The following is a 27,309-nucleotide window of genomic DNA, read 5'->3' as shown; positions in this document are numbered from 1 at the left end:
ATAACTTGCGTTGGGTTAATCGTGTTGTTACAAAAATTGCACAGTATGTAGATAATTCTTTTAGAAATGTTATGATACCAAACATGCCTATGTGGTCATGACCCTTTGGCATGAAATTAATGGATATCTACCGTACCGTAAAACCCACTTTTATAAACGCAAAATAAGTCTCGTCATTTGAGACGTGAACACGATATAACGTGTTATCATTTTAAAATCTGTTTTGTTTAATTTGGCTGTGTTTGTTTGATTGTTTGTTTGTTTGTTTTCAATGCGTAATCTTCATTTTCTGTTTTATCTGGGTTTTATATGGAAACTACTTAAGATCTTTTCTGAGGATTCGATGAACAGTTGTACGCGGTACGTTGTTCTCCATTGAAAGTCGACGTACTGATCGCCTTGGGCTTTTCGCCACCGCTCTTCGTATGACATCAATGTTTGTAGCCGATCTTCCTGTTCTTCCACGCCCTGCCCGAAGTAGATCATGAACAGATCCAGTTGATAGGAATTTCAGCACTAGTTGCTGGATTGTATTTCGGTGGGTAGTGCATAATTTACATTAAACTGTTCCTTAAACATTGCTTCAGTGAGTTTGTCCGAGACTTTGTCTCGGCAAAGAACCATACGACCTGAATCCGTTGATCTATAGGAAATTCATCTTCACTTCAACTGTTTTAAAGTAAAGTTTAATATTGTCAATATATCCTAATTATAATCTAAAACAGCAGTCACGCTTACGCTAAGCCATGTAATCCATGAATTATGTTCATACTTAAATGTAGTGTGCGCAGTGAGTGAACCAACTCTATTGTTCAGGGAAGCACATCATTCATGATCTTGAACAAAGAACACATGAGCTTGCTTTTGTGGGTTTGATACACACATATGTACAGTCGCACAGTAAGGTCAAAGGGTCATCAATAATTCTGTTTTTGGTATCAGAATAATTCTAAAAGATCAATCTATATGAATATGTTCTCCATTTTGGTACGAAGTAGGAAATATTTGAGATATGGCCAATTCACAATGTTAAGTTACTTTTGGGACACGCTGTACATCTGCAAAAGGCAATGAAAGTAATCTAATAAAGACAAAGTATGACATTTCATCCTTATGGCAGGAAACAGGAATGTACATGCTTTCATTCTTGTGCAAGTGAGCCTGCCAAATACCCAAATCATGGATGGTTGAAATATAAATGCAAAGAGTGAACACTAATTGCGTATTTACTTATTGGTAATATTTCATGAAATCAACATACCGGTATCAACTTATTCTTATCATTTCATGAAACAGTTAGTCTAAAAACTTTATAGAGAAAACATGGGTATGGTATTAAAGTAAAGTTGCAAATTCCCAACTTTGTCTACAAAAAATGATTCCGTAGGATTGTAGATCATAATACATGTAATATTGCATATTTTTGTTTGGCAAATCCAGAACTTTTATTCACGACTTGAGCTTTCCCATTCGAGCTCGTGGCTTGATCACAACTGATCAGGTCCACTACTTCGGTCACGTAATTGGGATCAAGTCATCTGCCTGGATGGCAAAGGTTGTGGGCAAAATTCTGGATTTGTCCAATCAAAATATGCAATGATATCCCTACTTTGTAGTGAGAAAGAACAAAGTCCTTATAGAAGTGTTGGAAGAAAATGTGATCCTTTTAGTTTTATTCATTGAAAAGCATTTAAAGTCGAGGAAGATGAATAATTTCCTGAAACCTAGGCCACTAGGGTATAGGAAAATAAGTGCTTCTGTAAAATCTTTCAAAATATGAATAAAAATATAGGATTGTCCTTTTCACACTAAGTTAGCATTAACTATATTTTACCCATTCATTCGTACAATAACTCGACGTACCGGTACACAATACTATAAATTAACCCGACTTTTTCACATTCTTTATCAGTTACACAATTGAATATATGAATACAAAACCCACCCAAGTCCATACGTTGGCCAAATTGAGTTAAGCATGGGAAATTGTTGCTATACATAGGCCTGTCATATGTATGAAAGAACAACTCAAATTCATTATCTGTGTCTATTGAGCATGTGAGAAATAGCATGTATGAAAGAACCACCCAATTCCGTAATTTGAGTCTTGTAACGCATTGATTGAAATCCAGTATGTATAAAAGTCCACTTGTAACACATTAATTGCTGGAGAGTGACTTTTGAAAAAGAAAATGGGTTTAATAAAGGAACGTGTGTGGTTTATATTACATGGCAGAATGCTTATCAACATTTTACATACCTGTGTGCTTTATTTTGTATTAACTTACTAGTGGTAATCTCATTCCAACGTTGTTGTTTTTGTATATGATTCAAAATTTAAAATGAACCCTACAAAGTCCCTGAAATGCTAATCGCTAATCATCATACTTTATACAGTTTAATCCACTCATTTGCATGTAAAACTTACCATATTGACCAGGTAAATTTAACTTAAGGAATTAAAATGATACACAGGTTTTTCTCTCAAAATCGCTTCCCATGGACTTCGGTGGGTTTTGTATTCATGTATTCAATTATATTTAAGGAATGATGGTGTGTCATGCATTCAATGGACATGATAGACATGCAAATGATGATTTCCAAAGAATTTTAGGCCAAATATAGGGGGGGGGGGTTATAATTTTTAACACCCAAAATAGGGGGGGAGGGGGTTATAGAATTATTAAGGGCTGGTGACTCAAAATTTTCGCGCGCTGCTCGCGCATTCTTTTAATTTAACAATCAAAATGTGCGCACAATCTTTCATAATATAATGCAAACTTTTTGCGCCCTCCGAGCAAAATTCTTTTCAATTTTAAAAATTTCTTTACAAACTTTAACGCACTCCACACACTTTCTTCGCTCCGAAGTTTTGGTGCGCTCCTCACCTTTGACCCAAGATAGGGGGGTCGTAAAAAAATTGCCCGCGATAAGGGGGTCATAAAAACATTGACTCCGGTCACCGACGTATTCATGCTCCCCCCCGCCGAAGAAAATGACACCCCCCAACTGATAATAGATTTCGACCAACTTTAAAGCATTTGTCAGAACCTAAAGCACCAGGTATAGGTAGGAAGAAAGAAGGCATAGTTCGTAAAGGAAAGTAGTAGTATTTGTATATAGAGTAGTACCAATAAAAATATTGTCAATGATCAGTGTACTTCGGTTATGTTTATAAATGCGCTTTTATAAATACACAAGCGTGACCAAATTTTCATGCATTGAGCACTATACAGAAAAGGATAGGAACTCTGTAGATAAATATCATCAAATTTAATTATTAATTAAATAGCAAAATTATTACACATGGTGGTGTTACCGACTTTGTAATATGTTATCAAAAACAACATTTTGAAAGTCTTTGACTTATTCAACGATGGAAACGTTTACAATATAATCACAAAGTTGAACAAAATAGACAATTTTGCTACACAGTAGTCTCATCTTGTTCCGCCTTTGCAATTCAAACCACCCGCTATGTAGAATGTCACTTCGAGACTGACCATGCTTACTGTCTAGAAGCTGATATGGCAGCGTGGTCACGTGCATATTAAAGCGCATTTATAAAAATAACCGAAGTAGGCCTACACTGATAATTTAAATCATCAACTGATTGCAAGAAATGTGTGTGCTATTTTTGGTAATTATTTTTTAAATTTTGGTTTTAAAATTATCTTAATGTAAATGCACACAGGTATAGTACATACCTGGAAGGCAATTTATTTAATTTTCAAAGAAATATGAAACTATTACACTTTCAATTTTCATTATAGAATGTTGCATTTACCACATACAACAGTTGATGTGTTCAAAGAAGATCACCACATTAGTATGCCATATCAATAATTAGAAGTGGTCAAGTGAGTCAATCAATGAGGCGTTAAGAATCCAGTACATTGGTGAGGGGTGATCCTAATAGAAACCCTGCAGTCATGTAAGTTTGTTCTTGTAAATTGATAGAGATAGCTTGAAGGACCAGAAAGGACCCAGAGAAATAGCAACTAAATCAATAAATATTTCTTTCTTCTTTTTTAATTTTTCAAATGACATTGTGTATGTACACTTAATTGCTCTGTATCATTGTTTTTCATCTGAAACTCTGAGTAAAACACAGCAAAGCTTCGTCCATACAATGAGCCACACTATTTACATGACTTCTTACATTAATCCAACACAATGTTTTCAGCTGTACAATATAATATCAAACATGTAAAGAACAGAGGTGCTCATACAGCTGGTGGCATTGTCCATGTAAAACCTGTAAAATAATGAATTCAAATAATCTCCTCATATTTGTGTACTAGCAGCCATTTTGTAGCTACAAATGAAGACCACATTCATAAACAATTTGAAGCCTCTTGCTATTTAATTACTAGAAGTAATACATCCAGCAATCTTGAAACATTGACTAGTTTTTTAACAAACACACAAACTTAACAGATTCAAATTGAGGTAAAACAAAATGAAAGATGTTGGAGCAGTAAATAGCAAAACTGAGAGTAATTTAGGCTTCTACACTAACAAAATAATTTTACTCAGCATGGCATGAGTACTCTGATCTACTGTCAGACAATATTATTATATAGCTTTAGTTTTCGGATTCCAATTTGGCACCATCACCACTTCACAAGCTGATGTTATGTAGGTTAAATTATTTTGGTAGTGTAGACATCTAAATTGCCCTCCATTCTAGTTATAAAAAATGTTCTTGCCACATTGCCTATTTCAGAAACACATTGTCGATTATAAATAATAATCATGTGACATACCAACAGTAACTGTAAATGTACACATCCCCACATTGCCTGCATTATCTGTTGCTGTGCATGTAACTGGTGTGACACCAATGGGAAAGCTATCACCTGAGGGAGGGTTACATGAGACCACACCAGCAATACCACTGCTATCAGAAGCTGTTGGAGTCATCCAAGTTACAACATTTGCAGATGACATGATGTTAGCTGGACAGTTTATTGTTGGGGGTATTACATCTGTTGGGGAAGAAAATACCAACAACAAAATTCAGTAAATATGATCAAGTTGAACTAAAAAATTAAGAATTGGAAAAGATTTCAGAATATTAGAATGTCTTTAATGTTCCTCAAAATGATTGCAAGTAGATTATTACCACAGGTCATAACTAATACTCTTTGAAAGTCAGTAAACATGAGTACAATTACTCATTTAATCTTTCCCTAGTGAAGTCCTTTTCAAATCCGACAAATAGATCTTGTGCGGTTTGTATTACATGGAGACACTGGCTTGCACGATGCAATGTTGTTTGTATTCGAAGACGATTGGTGGCTCTTGAGCGACTGTTTACCAAAAGTTGATTGATGAAGAAACATTACTAAGCGGTTCTAGGCTGTGATTCGCTGTCGTAGTGCACGTTAGTAACCATTGGTTACTGCTCCAAGCCTGGCCTCATACATCTGTTCCGAATTTTGATATGCCATAGGCTTTGTGTTGTGATCATTTCAATCAGTGGTTCGTAACAAAGAAATCGTGATCCAGTTGGCCTAGCAACGGTCATATTATAACGTGAACTATTACAGCGAATTAGATGGCTTATGTATGGATGGCGGATACCTTCTAAATACGCCTAAGATAGTAGGCCTACTGTGACCTTACACGCCTAAAATGCAATCTTACACGCCCGATGCAATCTTAGACATCTAAGATGCAATCTTAGACGTCTAAGAATTTCGCGGTAGACTTGAATCAACGATCACAAAAAGACCTCGACGAAAATTAGCAGTTCGTAACCGTATACTATGTGTATGTGAATGTATCTGATAGGCTCTGTGATGTGATCAATAGAGAACGAAGGGTAAAGAATACCACTCAGACCTCTTCCGGTTCCCGTGGACCACCTTTCTGTTTTTATTTTTCCCGAGTTTTATATTACCTAGGGAATCAAAATCATAATAATTTGAAACATAATCCGACAGAAAATAACAGCGCCCAATTTGTATTGGGCATTAGCCGAGGGCACACTACAAAATAAATCATTCATTGAAATACACGTAGTTGATGTCTACCGGTGAGCAAAAATATCAGCTATTATGATAAAATAATATATCGAAAGATATTAAATTGCACAATGTTCATAGAATCATTTAGTGTCAGGAAAATAGTCAGAAAGTTGGCCCGGAAAATAATCAGCGAGCGGCATTGGCAAAAGAGGCATTGCAGGTTGCTGCGAGACACTACATGTATTATGAGCGTGTTTCTAAGGGGCTGTTTCCTGGAGGAGGGTAAAATTTGGGGAGGCGATAATTTTTGGCCAGCCGAAGGGGGAGCTGGCAAGCAGTTTGGCAAACCGGGAGGATGGCGCGAGCGATTTTTGGCACACATTCACGTGGTGTCTTTTACTAAGCGCTCTAAAAGGCTTAGGAAAACAGTACGGAAATGCTTAAATATTTACCTGCTCGGTACGCTCGCAATGATAATTCTAGAACATAATAAAGATTGGTAAATTGGGATCCAAACAATTTGGCAAGTGCAAGGAGGGTATTTTTGGCAGCCCGAGGGGGGCAAGCGATTTTTGCCAGGCCAAGAGGGGGGGGGAGGCAAGCATTTTTATGCATGCAATATACCCGGGGCAATATACTCCACCTGGTATCTCACACTTCCTCACTCCCCGTCTTTCAATGTTAGAGGGTCCCACAGACTTGTTGACAACATGGCTTGGTCCAATATTTAATTTGGAGGAGCAGAGATATACCAAAAAACAGGCGGCAAATTGTGTCAACATTTTTTTCCAAGATTGTAGGTTGCCAGAAAGAATTCAAAGCAGCCATCCGACGGAGACTTTTTTCAAGTCAACTTTTCATTTTCAGAAGTAAATAATGGGGAAAATATTGTTTCTTTTATAATTTCTCCATAATTAGAGTTAAAAAACCCAAAAACCTACACAATGTTTCGTACCATCACAGCTAGCTATTCAACTCAACATAATATCAGAGACTTTAGAATGGATCTGTGCCTGTAACTCTGTTTTTTACACTTGCAATCATTATAATCCTTGTGTGGTGGGCTGTTACCCAAAACCATGTTCAAAGTTTGTCAGGCAAAACCAAGTTGACCTTCCAAAAATAACATTATATGCAGAGAACCGTAATTGTGTTTGACATTTATAAGCCAGTGTGTCTATGGGATGCTCAAATATTAACTAGGTCAAACCGTCAAAGGTCACTAAGGGTTTATTCTTCTATGATGCCAAATGTCTTCAGAATGTCTCTACCATTGTCTGCCCAAAATAACTTTACATGCACATGTACATTGTTATCAAATGTCTATGATGGCACATTTACATACACAAGGTGGACTCAAAACCACCTTCAACAATAATCATCATGATAATAATCCTCATAATAATAATAAATAAAATAAATAATAATAATACAAAATTAATAATTATTATAAAAATAATAATAATTGCATTAAAGGGACTATCACTGATCTCAGCACAAGCATGAAAAACATGACAAAACAAAAAGCAAAGTGTTTATAAATATGAAGTGCCATTCAAATCCATGTAGCTACAAGAGTCTGTTCCAACATTGTAAGATTTTTCAATTATTTGTTTTTTTAGTTGTCTTATCACTTGTACAGTATGGTAGCACACCCATTCTCTTTAAAAAAAACATCCAACTGACATTTGATGATTTTTTTTTCATTTCCTAATTTGGCATACCACTGATAATGATAGTGCCTTTAATATGTTCAAGAGCAAGTAAAACTCATCATACCAACAAGTGTAACTGTAAAGGTACATGTAGCTGTATTGGTAGCAGCATCAGTGGCTGTACATGTTACGGTAGTATCTCCAGTGGCGAAGAAACTGCCTGACGTGGGAGAACAGGACACTGTAGGTGATGGATCAATATTATCCGTTGCAGTGGGATCAGTCCAGTGTGCTTGGTTAGATGATATATCCATGTTGGATGGGCAGTTGTTAAGTGATGGACTTTGTTGATCTGTTGTAAAAGATTTTTAAAATATACAAAACAAATCGTATAAACAGGTGCATGCTGGTAATAAGCCCTTTTGCAATTCCAATCGCGCTTTATAAATCGTCAACATTCGGTACACCAACACGAGAAAAGTATCACATCTCTTCTATTGACCACTGAAGAACTAACTGTCGCTTTTCATTCCGGAAAGAAACTAGATGGTGAGGTGTGAAATTATGAATGATACGGTACTCTTATTCTTTAAGTGAAAATTTACTTTCTTATCCCTAATAATTAAAGGGAACAATCAAAACCTCAATGACATTCTATAAACAAAAGTTCTTTCGTTGGGGGAGTCAAAAGTCCAATTACGTTTGTAAAAAACTAGTTAAAATATTGGAATTTTCAACATGTCACACCTACGTTTCAGGGAGGGAGGGAATGGGACAGCCTACTAACTAAAGCACTTTTGTTTACAGGATGTCATCAAACCTTTGATTTGTTCCTTTACATCTTCAAGTAAAATTAATATATAGGATATATTTTTGTTCAGTAGACCTCTATGTCAATTATGGGAAATCATTATTGAAGGTTTGAGCAATACCAGTATGTATACCTATACCGCACCTGGGCTCCATTGCCTTAAGTTAAATTTCATGTGCAAATAGAGAGCTCCCACTTCTGAAATCCCAACAAGAATTAAGGTTCCGTGCCCTTATTTGTTCGTGGGAATTTTACTGGTGGGCACTTTTAGGTTGTACCTAAAATTCCACGTATGTCAAGGGAGCCCATAGCGCCATTAGGCGAACGTTTACGGTATACCGTGACTTAAGTGATGATGACAAATTTAACATTCTTTGCCTCCACCCTTTGGTGTTTAACAGACCATGGGGCACCACTAAATGACACCTTTAAAATTTAAATCATTATTTCTTTCCTTTTCTTGTTTGCAAAAAACTGGAATCAAATATTACACTTCCATATTCCATTATTCACATCACTGCATTACTTGATGTGGTTTTACACATTTTGGAAAAGGCATCAAACTTTTGTACGATAAAAGATGTAATAAATATTATAGCAGACCACCCAATTTAAAGCATTAGTCCGGTTTTAAAGATTAACTAGAATTACGCGGTTGGTAATTAAGGTAGTCATAAAACAAAGGTTTGCGAATACAAAACTATGCAAATAAGCTCATTAATATTCATAAATATGCAAATAACTTCACACAAACCTATACAGCACATAAGTACATATACTCGAGCAGCGTACCAAATTTGAAGTTAATCCGTTATTGTTTGTAGGCTGCAAAGTGAATTAATGTTTTGCTACCAGTGAACCGGACAGCCAATCAACCTACCAACATAAACCCCACATAACACATACTTTGTTGTGGGGCCATAAAAACAAATACAAGCTAAAAATAAATAAAACCAGGTAAATTCTGCAGTTGTTTTTTAAACAGGAAAATTACCATGCGTTGTACATCTCTTATATGAACGAACCCAAAACATTTAATGTTATGTGCTGCACACACCATTTTTAGATTCAGATTACCGCAATCGTTCTGTTAACCACCCACAGCACTGAACCAAATCATGGTGGGAGCTTATTTTTTATATTGTTTACATCAATTTGCAGGCATAAAATACGCCAAAAAATATGCAGTGGATTTTTATGTGTAGATGATTCTGATTCTGATACTGATGTAGTTGGATCCTGGATATAATGATGGAAGATCCATATATGTGACGTGTCATGTCAAAATCAGACACCTTTGGGCAGGTTATAAATTTTGAGGTTTTTACATATCTTAAATATAGAGATATTTCGCTCCATAACGGCATTTTCCCCAATGAAATCGGACATTCCTAAGCGAAGATAATGAGTTCGTAAGTAATGGTAATATAAAATTGAAAATTGAGATATCGGCCTTTAAAAATATTATTGACAATGTTGAGAGTAGGAATTACCTTGAAAATGTCTCAAAAAAAATACAAGATGCCAGTTATATTCCGGTCTGAAACTATCAAACAATATTTTTAACATTAATAACATCACAAATTCGCAACAACCCCAAATTGTGAAAAAATCATCCCGGGCAGAATTTTGGCTATTTCTCCATTTACGATCCTGCCAAAAAGTGTCTGCTTTTGACATGACACCCCAGGGGCCACTGTAGTGGTGAAGGGGGGTATCAGGCGCGTCCGTGGACTCTCAAAAAGCACCCTAAACAAGTATTTCTGAGATTGAATTTTCACCCCTAAACAAGTATAAGTAGCACGATTTGCTATCCTAAACAAGTAGTTGTCTTTCCCCCAACCCTAAACAAGTAATTTATGCAATTATTACCCCTAAACAAGAAACACACCTGATCTATGGTGTGTTGTAGTAAAAATATGCCGGCGGCTCTGCATAGCCAGAGTCTGGTTCAAGAAACATGTTAAAGCTTACCTCACAGGTCATGCAGTATGTCCAATATTTTCAAGATTTTTGTGCCAATAATTTGCCCTTTTTGTATCACAGGTCCAACCCTTTGGATTGAAATATTAGAATTTATTTTTTGGGATTGGGATGCACACAATTCTCCACATTTCCAAGAGAATTTTGAACTGCAAGTCCAACGCAAATGACGACCATGGCGATTGGAAACCACATATTATGAACAACCACGGCCAGTCTCGCTTGGTCTATTTCCTAATTTCGTCTCCATTGAAAACATCATAGAGCATTAATTATCATGCTGGATTTAGTGATAAATCCAAACTCATTGATTTATATTAAAGGAAAGCCAGCAAATAGTTCCAAATTATTCAATCGGCGTGTTTGTAAATACAGTCTCTACGCAGGACAACCAATTCTTTTGTTATGCAAGGCTCACTCAGTTATTTAATGAGGCAATACAAACGATCGAATTTGGTGTTGAAATGAGCAAACTTTTGAGTTACATCTTTTCAATGTAAAATTAATTTTCTCGGCCAAATGAAAAGCAATAATTTTCATTTTTTAGTAAATGTCAGGAAAAACTGTAATGCTTGATACTGTATTTTTTTTTCAAATCCTAGTGTTAAACTTAGGCGTGAAATTCAGTCATTTAGTGTAAGATTTTCGATTTTGATAGGCTTCAACTCTGCCCGCGAGCCTTTTTTGGATCAACCTTTTAGCTTTTCAAAGTAATATAGTTCGCTAATGAAGGATTTTTCCAACTTTCCAACGCACATCACCGTGAGCAATATATCATAGTTTTGTCAGAATTTCCGTTTTGATTTCACCATTTTTTACTGCCGGCTGAAAATTTTCAAAATCCACGCGTGAAATCTGAGGCTAATATTAGCATTGTGGATCGATATCTCTGGGTGCCCGGCCTGGCTACAGTGTTGCCAGAACTTCAATATAGCAAAGATATTCCCAGGCCTAGCACTCCTATGACACTGATCATGTTATGAGGATCTTTCATCACGTGAGTGATTAATTATTTGAATTCATCATCACCGTGATCATGGGACCAATGTGTTGAAATTTGCTTCTCCTCAAAACAACTTTGCCCAACAATCTTACATCTTACAATTGGGCAATATTTTAAACAAAACTTTCATTTACATAACATAAATATTACGCTGTATGTTTTTTCAAGCAAACTGTTTCGAACACACTTCCAAATAACCTTCGTAACATCCCCAGACTTTCGTTATTTAAACGCCAGCTTAAATCCAATCTTTGTAAATTGATTGTTCAATTGGGGATTTGGGCTACCAAATCGCTGGTCGGGCAATCCTGGCTTTCAATGGAAAAGCGACCTGGATGACAATCAATGGAAATATCGATTATTTCTGCTGAATCGGTTGTCCAGCGTTCTAAAATTTCACACATGTCAAAAGTTCGTTCACACAGCTTGTTTATAAAGTTGGGCTGGAAGCTATCAAGACTATCATGAATATTGATGAGTTTAAAGAGGTTAAGCCAATCGAAAAGCCTCTTATATTTTTCTTCATATTGACTCCACAGTTAAGAAAAAGGCATAACGCATGCTGATTGGTTGTATGTTCTGGCCAGGTTGTGACCTGGTCCGGGGACCTCGTGTTTAGTATGATAGCTGGGCCAGTAGGGATCTGTCATCGCGGACAGCTGAAGGATGGCTTTTGGGGTGTAGCATTGAAGTAGGGAGAAGACCGCAGACTTTTCTTTCACTTTTCAAGAATGAAGGAGAAAGCACAAAATCCCAAACTTGGCAAAACTACCCTAAGTACGTAAGAGCTCCAAAAACATACCCTTTTACACGAATTTTACATGAATTTGATACCCTATTCTGAAAAAATACCCTTTTTACGTGAATTTACGGACGCGCCTGATACCCCCCCCCCCTTCACCACTACAGTGCCCCCGGGCATGACACGTCACATATATTCCCGGGTGTATAACATTCCTGGGTGGGCGCTTACAGGGGCATGGGCGGTAAATGGAATGAATACGGTACTTCAAGAATCTAAATCTATAACAAGGAAATAAATTTTAAAAAAGGAAGCCAAAAGTGATGTCAATTTATTTAGTTATTACATATTGGGCTATTCCAGATGTATTCCGCACCCCCCGCTATGGAAGACATTTAAAAAAAATACAATTCCAGCTGGAATTGAGATGTGTCTAGAATTCCAGCAGTCATTTTTAGCAAAGATTCCGGCTGGAGGGTATGGAAGACATTGAGATTAGGTGAAACTCCGGCTGCTAAAATAAATGAAAAAAAAACAAGAGAGGGGATTGTGAAAGGCCATGACATTCACATTTCTTAATATTCCGGCTGGAAAATGGTCAAAAATGCTCCAATTCCAGCAGAATCTTCACTTATGATCACCATCTCGATTAACCTATGAAAGACATTTACTTGAATTCTGGCTCTATGCTGGAACCCTATGGAAGACATTTACATTTACGTGAATTCCGGCTGGCCATATTAGACATATTACCACAATTCCGGCAGTGTCTTCCATGGGGTTTTCCTGACATGTGAATTCCGGCTGTCAAATTAGCCCCGAATTCCGGAAGTGTCTTCCATAGGGGGGGGGGGGTGCGGAATACATCTGGAATAGCCCATTTGGCAAACTAACTGACCCCTAATTTACATGTAGTGTGTGCCTAACATATTTTAATTGATAATAACTGACGTGTACTTACCAAGAATCACACGGACTGTAAAGATACAGTTAGCATTGTTAGAATTTGTATCCTGCCAATAATATACCACCTGAGTATCTCCAACGTTAAATGAGGATCCTGATATATAAGGTGTGTTCTGAAGGGTAACTGTTAACATAATATTTGATGTGGCTGTTGGTGTTGTCCATGTGACAGGAACAGGTGATCCATTAGAGGTTGCCGTAATTGGTGAAGCAGGACAGTTATTAACAATAATAGGTCCTGAAATAGCATGGAAAATAATGACATTTGCTATTAGTCAACATAAATACTACAGAATCAGAAAAGTATCATTTTGATAAAGCACGAAGTAAAAGAACTACATTTCACACAATGTGCTCTATTTTCCAAGAGAGCAAAATACAGGTAAATCCTGCAGTTGGTTACACTTCCTATTTACACAGGAACACAATCTGTACATGTACATCTTACATGCATGGCTCCAAATATCCATTTTGTTTTGATGTGATGGACAGCATACAGAATTTAAGAGATTCCTTCAAGAATCTAAATCCATATATATATGAGAAAGTAAAAACTTCCAAGGAAGCCATGCGCCAAAAGTGATATTTCAGACCACCATTTAACTACTTGAAATATTGAAATCAGTAATTGTAGGGTTATCGGGAGGATTATTTGAAAGTCCATTTAATCTAGAGATATAATTCTGAAACAAACTCGAATTGTAACTGGGTCTTGACTTGACGCACCATAAAACACTTCTTAATAAATTCAGTTACATAACTCATTTTGTTGTAGTTCAACAATTCTACTTTACTCATTGATGATGGCAAATGTTTATAAACATCAGCAAATTGGGGTAAAATGTAAATAATGAAAGTACAGTTGTAGAACAAGTTTGTTAACTTCGGGAACAATCTATCATTTTCTGTCTGATTGCTGACACAAGAGGGGCTGTTATGTCAGCACCAAATAATGTTGATTTTTTTTTTAATTCGCGATATAATACACATTTTATGGCAAATTATTAAAATGTGATATTTCTTATATTTGTATATTTATGATTATGTATCTTAATGTGTATTATATCACGAATTAAAAAAAAATATCTAAATTATTTGATATCAGAAGGACATTCCTCGTTTTCAAAATGCAATGCGATATATCCCATAAAAATAGGTGCAAACGTAACTATCAGAGTCCTGGATCGAAATTAAATCAATTTTGAATAGTTTCTGTGCATTCAATTTAGCGATTGAGATGACAAGCACTTATGCAAATTTTAAAGGGGGTAACCCTATTGGTTTTGTATATGGATTGTCTTTAAAATTACATAATAATATCAAATATCGCCCCCTTTATGCTGCTTTGTGAAAAAACGAGAGCATTTTCGGCGTAAATGTGAATAAATAGCCAAATTTGCAATCCAATACCTTGGTATACGTGAATTGCATTCTGGGTAGGCAAGCAACAACAACCATTTCCGTTCGTATGACGAATTTAATGCTGACATGCTGTACAATCAATGCCCGGCCCGTATTGAACGAAAAATATTTGTTTTTTTCGTACCGTTTCAAGAAAAAAAGGAAACAAAATATATTTCCCCTTGCAATATGTACATTTCAAATGAATATAAAAAAAGTTTGGGTTAAAAATGGAGAGGAAAAAAAAACCATTCCGACACCGGATTTTGAACCGGTTACCTCTTGGGTAGAAACATGAAGCGCGCGCTAACCGACTGAGCTAATCGGCCCGCTGCCTCCATCGTGGAAATTTTATAATTAAATACGGCACACCGTCTAGACGCGTCTCCTCAGCAGTTAGTGTGGTTCGCTTTTTTCACAGAATGTATATGACGCGAAACCAAAGTAGCTGTTGAGGCGACTGATATTACGAGCTATTTCGTTCATAATTCCCGGCCCAGAAATCAAAGTATTTACCATTGTTTACAAACTGGTATACCTGTAAAAGCCGCTGTGTTTCATGATTTCTCCGGAAATACATCGACTTGGAGCGTCAAATTTCAGGATAGTAATGAGAAAAATAGTATCTATTATGTGATACCAAAACCTCATCAACAATGAAAAAATCGGGGGATGATGCTGTCGATCGGGTTACGGACCTTTAAGCTATTACGCAAAAACAATATGGCAGGGAAAGTTTTGAATTCGGCCATTTTTTCATTAAACAATCGCGGGGGGGCATTTATTAGAGAGGGCGTTTATTACAGACAATAATATATACATAATCGTCAACTGCATGACCTCAATCTCCTTTTGTACGCGTTCGACGGGGACATGATATATTGTTAATTAGCAAGGTAATTTAAGATGCAATACTACTACTAGACTGAATGTTTGGCAACGGCTTTGGTAAGTGTAAAAACTCTTCATTGATTCCATCTATTTCTTGCACGGTAGTAAGGGACAGATTCAAAATTCCATTGCTTAGAACAAAAAAACCGGTGCTAACCGAACGCAACCGGGCGGAACTGGCGATGGCGGGTTTTGAAGCCGCCCGTAACAAGTAGTGATTGGGCAATATATTAAGGAATATATAATTTGCACATCCAACAACTTTGCAGCCTACTATTTCTTTATATACTTGAAATATTTTAGAATGGGGGAAGATTGTGATCAATTCATGGACTTAACAAGTGCAAAACTACATGTATGGCTTATTATTTTAGAAGCAAGCACGTTTTCGATGTTCAGGAATAGAATTTAATTTCACAATATCAGGGCTGTCAACTCTCACGCATTGGCCGTGAGTCTCACGCATTCGGTCATTTTCTCACGGTCTCAAGGTAGTATAATCTCACGCTATAGGTAGTAAATCTCACGCAAAGAACCGTAAAAAGTAAAATATCACGCCATCTTAAAAATAATTAGTAGGCAAAAAATAATTCCTCCCCGGTATGCCTATGTTCGACAGTGTCTCACGCGAAACAGTTCCAAAAAGTTGACAGCCCTGTTTCACATGGATCTGAAACTTTTTTTTTTTAATTTTTATTCACCTGTACTTGGGCCTGGTGGAAGGGAAAAAAGAACATACAGACATGGTCCACCAGACCCCATCTTAATTACGGTAACCAAGATAGATGCAAAGATACAATCAGATTATGACAATGAGATTTAAAAAAATACTGCCCCACCACGACAACAGGACCCGACCAATACCTGTTAAAAATATTTTTAAAAGAGCAAATGCTGCACATTCCCTTTTAAGGGATTTTTTGTCAAGTGATCAGTTTCCTTGACGTACTTATCATTGCAAACACAGGTAGCACACAAAATACTACCTATTACGCTACACTGTGTTAAAAGGTCGTACTTGATTTGCTTTTTAAAGCCTTTGAACTTTGACCTCTAGGGATGCGGCTAATATAGAATACATCTAGGGTCATAGGTCATCATTGTACCAAGTATGAACCCTGAGGGCGTTGTAGTCCTTGAGCTAGAGCTGTTTGAAATTTTAAATATATTGCTCACTGTAGCCCATGACCTTTGACCTCTGGGGTCGATGTTACTGTAGGAAATATCTTAGGGTAATGGGCTATCATTGCACCAAGCATGAACCCTGAGGGCGCTATAGTTCTTGAGCTAAAGCGGTTTTAACAATTTACACATATTGCTCCCTGTAGCCTGTAGGGGTCATAGGTCATCATTGTATTAAGTGTGACCCCTGATGGCGCTATAGTTCTTGAGCTAGAGCTATTTGTAATTTGACCTTTGACCTCTGAGGTCAGGGGTACTCTACGGAATTTTCTGGGGTCATGGGCCATCATTGTGCCAAGTAAGGGCAAAGGTGTGGTCGTAAGGAGAAGAAGGAGAAGAAGTCGAAGACTAAACACAACGAATACAATATCTATACCCCGTTGCACGGGTATAGATAACAGTGTTCCTATCACAATGCATGAGGAAGATACAGAGACAGACTCATGAAGCAGTATCACAAAATTACTCTCAGCTTTTACAGAGCCACAGGGATAATCCCAGCAAACACAAAACGTTTTCGACATCATTCGCAAAAGGTTATAAAAGGTTGTCAGAAAACGTTTAAATGTCGGGTTATATAAAGGGTATATTAAGAGTATAAAACGTTTTCATAACCTTAAAAACATTTTTGATAATCTACTGCTCAGCAGTAGATTATCTACTGCTCAGCAAACAAAAATGTTTTACAGATAACGTTTAAATGTCGGGTTATATAAAGGGTATAAAAAGTTTTAATAACATTCCAAAAACATTCTTGAAAACTTGATATAAAACATTCTAAACAGAATGTTATTTTGGGGTTGAAAAAATATTTTGCGAAAAAATGTTTGCCCAAAATATTTTCAATAACGTTTTAAAAACGGTTTCATGACCTTTATATAACCCGACATTTAAATGTTATTAAAAGGTTTTGAAAAAACATTTTAAGAACATTTCTGTGTTTGCTGGGTTCAAATATTTTAACATAATGTTATTTAAGTATTGACACAATATTTGTCAAAAATTTGTGCAAAAATAGTTTAAAATAACATTTTTTGAAAACATTTAAAAATATTGTTGTAGTGTGTTTTCATACAAAACGTTTTAAAACGTTACCATGACTTTTATATAACCGACATTTTAATGTTATTAAAACGTTTTTACCTAAACCAAAACCCAAAATATAACTTATTTAAAATGTTTTTAAAACGTTTTTGTGTTTGCTGGGATGAAGTAAATAAAATTAACTTATATTTAACATTTCAATTAATTCTTCCACTCATCACACTCATGCACTTACCCGAATTAACATCAGTGACAGCTGCAAAATGAAATAAGACAAATAATAGATCTTCATGAGTCACAAAGAACATCTGAACTACTGGATAATTAGCCTAATCGTAACAATTTTTAGCTTTTAAATTTTTGGTCCTTGTGAGTTCATGACTCGTGGCATCATTGTATATTTTCACGTTAATATTGATTGTTGATCGCAGCGCAAAGTAAATTCTCTCTCCCCGTTTGTCAGGAGGCGCTGTTTAGCGCTGTTGTGGTCTTCGCAAGAGTATGCCATCTCACTCGATCTGATGCCAAGTTGCACCTTACATTCCTTGGTTAGAAACCAGCTTCACGTCATTAGTCCAAGATGTTGGTGGACGTCCCCTTCCTCGTCGGTCTTCCATAGCCACTTGTAAAATTTGTTTTTCTACATCTCCATGTTTCCTGACAACATGGCCAAAGTACTTCAGCTTTCTCTCCATTATGCCGTTTCTGATGGTTAGACTTGTACCAATCTTGTCTAGGATCCACGAATTTGTTCTCCTGTCTTTCAATGTCACTTGTAGAAGCCTCCTGTAACACCACATCTCATAAGCATCAACTTTTTTCCCGTCATTCTCGGTCATAGCCCAAGACTCGCATCCGTAAGTAGCAATGGAAAACACAGTTGCACGAAGTAGGCTTTTCCATATACTTATATAATAACTCTTTTCAAAAATCGTTTATAAACAACTTCATAGTGGTAAGGGGTTTGGTATATCAAGAAAATATGCAGAAAAGTAACACAATTGATGAGACCATGAGCGGATTGACTCTCATGATATGGAGTCATATTGATGGGACCATGAGTGGGTTGACTCTTGAGTCATATTGATGTGCCATGAGCGGATTGACTCAAGATATGAAGTAACATTGATGTGACCATGAGTGGATTGACGCTCAAGATATGAAGTCATATTGATGGGATCATGAGTGGATTGATTCAAGATATGGAGTCATATTGATGGGGCCATGAGTGGATTGACTCAAGATATGGAGTCATATTGATGTGCCATGAGCGGATTGACTCCAGATATGAAGCAATATTGATGGGACCATGAGAGGATTGACTCTCAAGATATAGAGTCATATTGATGGGACTATGAATGGATTGACTCAAGATATGGAGTCATATTCAAAACATGGTTGAGAAACACCTGGCTTACAGTTTGATGGTGATTTTGATGCAGTACTAATATGGTGTCATATAAATGATTATGATGAACATTAGGAAAGAAACCAAAAGATCGATGACATTCTAAAAACGTAACTTGTTTTGTTTCATAGCTGACCCTCTCCCTCCCCATCTGTATCAAAACCAGGAGTGGGTCAAAATATCATCAATGTTTGATCAGAGCATAGCAGAAACGTTTGTTCCCTTAAACATGATGTTAAGTTTTGTTACAAGTTTACTTAAATAAAATTGAATAAAATAATAAAAAACTAAACCAAAATTAGATACAGAAACACTAGGATAGGTCCAAAAAGGTCTCATTAGGGAATGTTGCCAACAGTAACACATGCATCATGCATGATGGAATAAGAGGCTACAACAAGTATGTCATGCAATTATTATTAAAATGAATAAGCTACACAAAATCTATTCACAAACAAAACAAATCATAATGGTGATTGCAGTGTATTTCTTAATGAAGCTTGCAAAATAATAACAAGTTTTAAGAATGTTGAAAATATGTAAGCAAAAGGTTGTTTCAAAAGAAACAACCTCAGGAGAAGTTCCTACTCAATGGAAAGAAGCCAACATAACAGCCCTTTTCAAGAAAGGCAGCAGAGCAGACGCCAGTAATTACCGGCCAGTTTCATTGACTGTGGTGGTTTGCAAAATTCTCGAACACATAGTCCACAGTCATGTCATGGGTCATCTGGAGAGGTATAACATTCTCACCGACCAGCAGCATGGGTTTAGGGCGAAACGTTCCACCGAAACACAACTCATCCTAACCAATCATGACATTGCTAGTGAACTCAATTCTAAAAAGGAAGTCGACGTTGCCATCTTAGATTTTTCAAAGGCCTTCGACAAAGTGCCCCACCGTAGACTGTTTTATAAACTCAGCCATTATGGAATAACCGGAAGCCTACTCAAATGGGTGGAGAGTTTTTTAACTGACCGTTCCCAGCGCGTCCTGGTAGATGGACAAGCTTCTGATCCAGCTACAGTTATTTCTGGCGTACCACAGGGTACTGTAACAGGACCGTTGTGGTTTTTGCTGTATATAAATGATCTGCCTAATCAACTGCGGTCAACTTGTCGACTGTTTGCAGACGATTGTTTACTATACTCCTATTGACGGCAGTGGAAACACCAGTATTTTGCAAGAGGATCTCCAAACCTTAGAGAAATGGCAAGAGGACTGGCTAATGAGTTTTAATCCCAGCAAGTGTGCCTCAATGTCCATAGCAACCAGGGCTCCAACCAAGCGTTACTACACTTTCTGTGGGCAGCAGCTGGAGAGTGTGACATCTCACCCTTATCTGGGAGTAGAAATTACCAACACTCTCAATTGGGGAACACAGACCAGTCTTAGTATCAAAAAGGCCCAGAGAGCAATGGGTGTTCTGAAGAGAAACCTTGCTGACTGCAGGCAGGAGGTGAAAGTCACTGCTTACCAAGCCATTGTTCGTCCTTTACTTGAGTATGATACCTCAGCATGGGATCCCCATGTAAAACACAATATCAACGCTTTGGAAAAAGTGCAGACCCAAGCGGCTCGTTTCTGCATGAAAGAGTACAGCCGTATGCCTGGAACTGTCACCCAGTTAATGGAAGACCTCATCTGGCAGCCTCTGCAGACCAGAAGGAAGATTGCCAGAGTTACTATGTTTTATAAAATGGTCAACGGGTTGGTTCACATTGACCTACAAAACTACGTTGTGAAGACAAACAGACAGACGAGAGGACATAACCAAAAATACCAGACTATGAGATGGAAAGTGGCGGCTTGGAGAGACTCCTTCTTCCCAACGACTGTAAAAGAATGGAATGAGCTCCCTCCATCGGCGGTAAATTGTAATAGTCTTGAGAGTTTTAAGTCAGCAGTTAAAGACCACTACCAAACCAAAAGTAACAATTAAAATTTAATGCAAGCATCATTCAGAGGTTTTTACACAGTTAGCGTGATGCGTCGAGAAATGATGTCTTGCTGACTATACAGATGAGATGAGATGAGATGAAAGAACTTTGACCGATGTTTTAATTACTTTTTTACAAACGTTATCGGACTTTTTGACCCCCTCCCTCCCTCCCTAACGAAAGGACATTCGTTTATAGAACTTCATCGAACTTTTGGGTTGTTCCCTTAAGACCTCGGTACATTGGTGAGGACCGTTCAAAATTGGAACCCCTGTAGTCATGTAAGTGTGTTCTTGTAAAATGATAAAGATAGCTTGAAGTTCCCTTGGACAAGAAAACACGACTCCAGAAAGGGCAGTTCATCCAAATTTCCCCAGAAAAGACCCAGAGAATTTTTCTTCTTTTTTACTTTTTCAAATGACATTGTGTATGTATACTTAAATTGAACTTAGCCCTTTATTGCTCTGTATCATTATTTTTCATCTGAAAACTCTGAGTAAAACACAGCAAAGCTTCGACCAAATATTGAGCAACACTATTTACATGACTTTCTTGCATTAATCCAACACAATGTTTTCATAAAGCCTAAAAGCTGTACAATATAAATATCAAACATTTAAAGAACACAGTTTTTCTACAAAAGTGCTCATACAGCTGGTGGCATTGTCCATGTAAAACCTGTAAAATAATGAATTCAAATAATCTCCTCATATTTGTGACTAGCAGCCATTTTGTAGCTACAAATGAAGACCACATTCATAAACAATTTGAAGCCTCTTGCTATTTAATTACTAGAAGTAATACATCCAGCAATCTTGAAACATTGACTAGTTTTTTAACAAACACACAAACAAATTGAAATATTATGTAGCAGTAAATAGCATAACTCAGAGTAATTTAGGTTTCTACACTGACACAATAATTTCACTCAACACAAACATTTTGATCTACTGTCAGACAACATTAGCTATTTGTTTTCTGATTCCAATTTAGCACCATGTGACATCATCACAACTTCACGAGTAATAACAAAAGCTGATGTTAAGCATGTACTTTCTGGTAGGTACAATTACTTTGGTAGTGTAGATATCTAAATTACGCTCCATTTTAGTTATAAAAATATTCCTACCACATTGCCTAACACATCCTTGATTATAACAAGAAATAATAATCATGTGACATACCAACAGTAACTGTAAATGTACACGTCCCTGTATTGCCTGCATTATCTGTTGCTGTACATGTAACTGGTGTGACACCAATCTGAAAGCTGCCACCAGGGGAAGGGTTACATGAGACCACACCAGCAATACCACTGCTATCAGAAGCTGTTGGAGTCATCCAAGTTACAACATTTGCAGATGACATGATGTTAGCTGGACAGTTTATTGTTGGGGGTATTACATCTGTTGGGGAAGAAAATACCAACAACAAAATTCAGTAAATATGATCAAGTTGAACTACCTAAAAAAAGATTTCAGAATTTTAGAATGTCTTTCAGGTTCCTCAAAATGATTTCATGTAGATTATTATCTCAGGTCATAACTAATACTAGTAGTAAATCTTTGAAATTAATTGATACTCTAGGTCAGTAAACATGAGTAAGATTACTCATTTAATTTTTTCCCAAGAGAAGTTCAAATCCAACAAGTAGACCGCCTAACGGATCTTACGCTATCGTGTGCGGTTTGTATTACATGGAGACACTGGCTTGCACGATGCAATGTTGTTTGTATTCGAAGACGATTGGTGGCTCTTGAGCGACTGTTTACCAAAAGTTGATTGATGAAGAAACATTACTAAGCGGTTCTCGGCTGTCGTGATTCGCTGTCGTAGTGCACGTTAGTAACCATTGGTTACTGCTCCAAGCCTGGCCTCATACACCTGTTCCGAATTTGATATGCCATAGGCTTTGTGTTGTGATCATTTCGATCAGTGGTTCGTAACAAAGAAATCGTGATCCAGTTGGCCTAGCAACGGTCATATTATAACGTGAACTATTACAGCGAATTACCTGGCTTATGTATGGATGGCGGATACCTTCTAAACACGCCTAAATCATAATAATTTGAAACATAATCCGACAGAAAATAACAGCGCCCAATTTGTATTGGGCATTAGCCGGTGAGCAAAAATATCAGCTATTATGATAAAATAATATATCGAAAGATATTGAATTGCTCAATGTTCATGGAATCATTTAGTGTCAGGAAAATAGTCAGAAAGTTGGCCCGGAAAATAATCAGCGAGCGGCATTGGCAAAAGAGGCATTGCAGGGTACTGCGAGACACTACATGTATTATGAGCGTGTTTCTACATTGGCCAGCCGAAGAGGGGAGCTGTCAAGCAGTTCTTGGCAAACCGGGAGGATGGCGCGAGTGATTTTTGGCACACATTCACGGGGTGCCTTTTACGAAGCCCTCTAAAAGGCTTAGGAAAACAGAACGGAAACGCTTAAATATTTACCTGCTCGGTACGCTCGCAATGATAATTCTAGAACATAATAAAGGTTGGTAAATTGGGATCCAAACAATTTGGCAAGTGCAAGGGGGTATTTTTGGCAGCCCGAGGGGGGCAAGCGATTTCTGCCAGGCTAAGAGGGGGGTGGGAGAGGCAAGCATTTTTATGCATGCAATATACCCGGGGCAATATATGTGAAGCACACACTCCACCTTGTATCTCACACTTCCTCACTCCCCATCTTTCAATGTTAGAGGGTCTCAAAGACTTGTTGACATCATGGCTTGGTCCAATATTTAATTTGGAGGAGCAGAGATATACCAAAAAACAGGCGGCAAATTGTGTCAACATTTTTTTCCAAGATTGTAGGTTGCCAGAAAGAATTCAAAGCAGCCATCCGACGGAGACTTTTTTCAAGTCAACTTTTAATTTTCAGAAGTAAATAATGGGGAAAATATTGTTTCTTTTATAATTTCTCCATAATTAGAGTTTTAAAAAAAACCAAAAACCTACACAATGTTTCGTACCATCACAGCTAGCTATTCAACTCAACATAACATCAGAGACTTTAGAATGGATCTGTGCCTGTAACTCTGTTTTTTTACACTTGCAATCATTATAATCCTTGTGTGGTGGGCTGTTACCCAAAACCATGTTCAAAGTTTGTCAGGCAAAACCAAGTTGACCTTCCAAAAATTACATTATATGTAGAGAACCGTAATTGTGTTTGACATTTATAAGCCAGTGTGTCTATGGGATGCTCAAATATTAACTAGGTCAAACCGTCAAAGGTCACTAAGGGTTTATTCTTCTATGATGCCAAATGTCTTCAGAATGTCTCTACCATTGTCTGCCCAAAATAACTTTACATGCACATGTACATTGTTATCAAATGTCTATGATGGCACATTTACATACACAAGGTGGACTCAAAACCACCTTCAACAATAATCATCATGATAATAATCCTCATAATAATAATAAATAAAATAAATAATAATAATACAAAATTAATAATTATTATAAAAATAATAATAATTGCATTAAAGGGACTATCACTGATCTCAGCACAAGCATGAAAAACATGACAAAACAAAAAGCAAAGTGTTTATAAATATGAAGTGCCATTCAAATCCATGTAGCTACAAGAGTCTGTTCCAACATTGTAAGATTTTTCAATTATTTGTTTTTTTAGTAGTCTTATCACTTGTACAGTATGGTAGCACACCCATTCTCTTCAAAAAAACACACCATCAAACTGACATTTGATGATTTTTTTCATTTCATAATTTAGCAAATCACTAATAGTGATAGTGCCTTAGCAAGTAAAACTCATCATACCAACAAGTGTAACTGTAAAGGTACATGTAGCTGTATTGGTAGCAGCATCAGTGGCTGTACATGTTACGGTATTTACTCCAGTGGCGAAGAAACTGCCTGTCATGGGTGAACATGACACTGTAGGTGATGGATCAATATTATCCGTTGCAGTGGGATCAGTCCAGTGTGCTTGGTTAGATGATATATCCATGTTGGATGGGCAGTTGTTAAGTGATGGACTTTGTTGATCTGTTGTAAAAGATTTTAAAAAAATACAAAACAAATCGTATAAACAGGTGTATGCTGGTAATAAGCCCTTTTGCAATTCCAATCGCGCATTAAGAGCTTCAGCATTTGGTACATCAACAAAACAAAATGACCCTATCTTTCCCATTGACCACTGCATAAACTAACTGTTGCTTTTCTTGAATATCACGTTTCATTAACATGATTAATAACATTGGTATTTCTAACCTTGCTCAACTAATTTTCATTAGTTAAACCCCTAGGTTTATCATGCACGACATCACTACCAAATAATACACAAGTTTTTACAAATTGTTAAGTTCACTGACACTAAAATACTGAGCGAGTTACATGTTGGTTTATCTCCCACATATATTACCCAAAATGCACTCTGTTCTGATATCGATTGTAATTGTAAAGGGCTTATTATAGAAATTAGATGGTGAGGTGTGAAATTACGAATGATACGGTACTCAATAATCAAATCAAGGGAACAACCAAAATTTCAATGACGTCCAATAAACAGAAGTCCTTTAGTTGAGGGAGTTAAAAAGCCAATTATGTTTGTAAAAACTAGATAAAATATTGGAATTTTCAACATTTCACACCTACATTTCAGGGAGGGAGGGAATGGGCAACACTACTAATGAAAGGACTTTTGCTTATAGGATGTAATCTAACTTTTTCAGCTAAAATTAATATCAAGTTTGTTTTTTTGTTCAGTAAGCCAGAAAGTCAATTATGGGAAATCATTATTGAAGGTTTGAGCGGGTATCTATACCTATACCGCAACAAAAGTGATGACCACAAATTTAAATCTTTTAAATTTAAATTAAATGAACAGTTTGTAAAGTACTATATTTATATTTAGTAATTAAGAATCGGGAACATTTTAATATATCAAAGTTTTAACCTACCAATATTACAATTGACCTAATCTACAAAACCTTCAATGTTCCACCTATGAGCTCTAACCCTCCTGCAATATGGTGCCTATTGTCTAGATCTAGGATACAGATGTTTGAATCATCACATAATTTCAGTCGCCCATCCACTACGAAATTCATTTATTCAGATTTATTCAAGATTCGGACATTTTCTTGACTATTTCTTGACATTCCTTGACTATTTGTTTATTTGAATTGTAAAGAAATAGTTATGAAAAGTTCAGAAATAGTCAAACTTCCAAGTGATCCCATTATTTAAAGTCCCTGGTACTAGTGGATTTTTATCTCTTCATTTACAACTTGGCGCTAATCTCTCTCCGTTGATAAAGACACACTTGTATCCTTTTGGATCCATCCTTTGGTTCCCTGCTGGTCAGTTGGAATATAATTTTATAGTCTTTACATAATACCGTAACCACTCGGGTATAGACGAACCTAATTTCACGCATTCCTACACCTCAATGGCAGCCATTGCCGCGACGGGGACCCAGCTATCTCACCTAAAATGCGAAATGATTTTAAACTGCATTCTATCACCCATGTTACACATAGACAAAATATGATGACAGTTTACAACACAGAAGAATCTAACATCGAATTCTAAGCGGGTTTAATCCACCCAATTGGGCACTCACAACACCTGTTTGGTGCATGCGGGGACCCGATAATGGCCGACCAAATCCTGACCATGACTTGGCTCGTTGGATTCGTCTATACGCCCAACCCCCTAGATGGCAGATTTTACTTCAAAAATGGAGGTAGGCGTATAACTGGGGAGGGGCTAGTACTTGAATTTAGAAATAAGAAAAATCATCCCCATTTGTATATGGCCAGTGGTACAATGTAATTGGTATAGTAACTGCTGTGTACTTACCAAGAATGACACTAATTGTAAAGATACAGTTAGCATAGTTAGAATTTGAATCCACCCAATAGTATTCTACAACAGTATCTCCAGCAATAAATGTCGATCCTGGGTAATGGGTTGGGCTGAGGCTTGCAGAGTTGACTGTTGCCCCAATATTTGATGTGGCTGTTGGTGTTGTCCATGTGACAGCAACTGGTGATCCATTAGATGTTGACATAATTGGTGAAGTAGGACAGCTATTTACTGTGATAACTCCTGTAATATTATGGGAAATAATGACATTCATTATTAGTCAACATAAACTAATTCCTACGAAATCAGAAAGGTATTGTTTATTAAAGCATGAAGTAAAGGATAGATTTCACACAATGTACTTGATTTAAGATGAGCATCATGTTGGGACCACAGATATAGATATAATACCTAGATAGCTAAAGGACCAATCACATGGACGAGCTAGCTGGAGGAA

General features: G+C 36.9%; 1 protein-coding gene across 1 annotated transcript in view; it reads right to left on the bottom strand.

The window, feature by feature from the left end:
- The window catches only part of LOC140143825 (uncharacterized), a 111,334-nt gene extending 84,242 nt beyond the window's left edge, over window positions 1-27,092 (bottom strand). The window contains exons 1-6 of the mRNA XM_072165943.1: window positions 26,847-27,092; window positions 24,801-25,028; window positions 22,184-22,405; window positions 13,131-13,373; window positions 7,755-7,982; window positions 4,770-4,991 (exon numbers count right to left, since the gene is read on the bottom strand). Coding sequence (XP_072022044.1) covers window positions 4,770-4,991; window positions 7,755-7,982; window positions 13,131-13,373; window positions 22,184-22,405; window positions 24,801-25,028; window positions 26,847-27,057 — 1,354 coding nt within the window. The 5' untranslated portion in view covers window positions 27,058-27,092. The remainder of the gene's footprint in view (window positions 1-4,769; window positions 4,992-7,754; window positions 7,983-13,130; window positions 13,374-22,183; window positions 22,406-24,800; window positions 25,029-26,846) is intronic.
- Between the last annotated feature and the right edge of the window lie 217 nt (window positions 27,093-27,309).

The sequence above is a fragment of the Amphiura filiformis genome, chromosome 1, assembly GCF_039555335.1.
Source record: "Amphiura filiformis chromosome 1, Afil_fr2py, whole genome shotgun sequence".
NCBI lineage: Eukaryota > Metazoa > Echinodermata > Ophiuroidea > Amphilepidida > Amphiuridae > Amphiura > Amphiura filiformis.
Note: the sequence above shows the minus strand (reverse complement) of the source record. Positions and strands in the feature narration are given on the sequence as shown.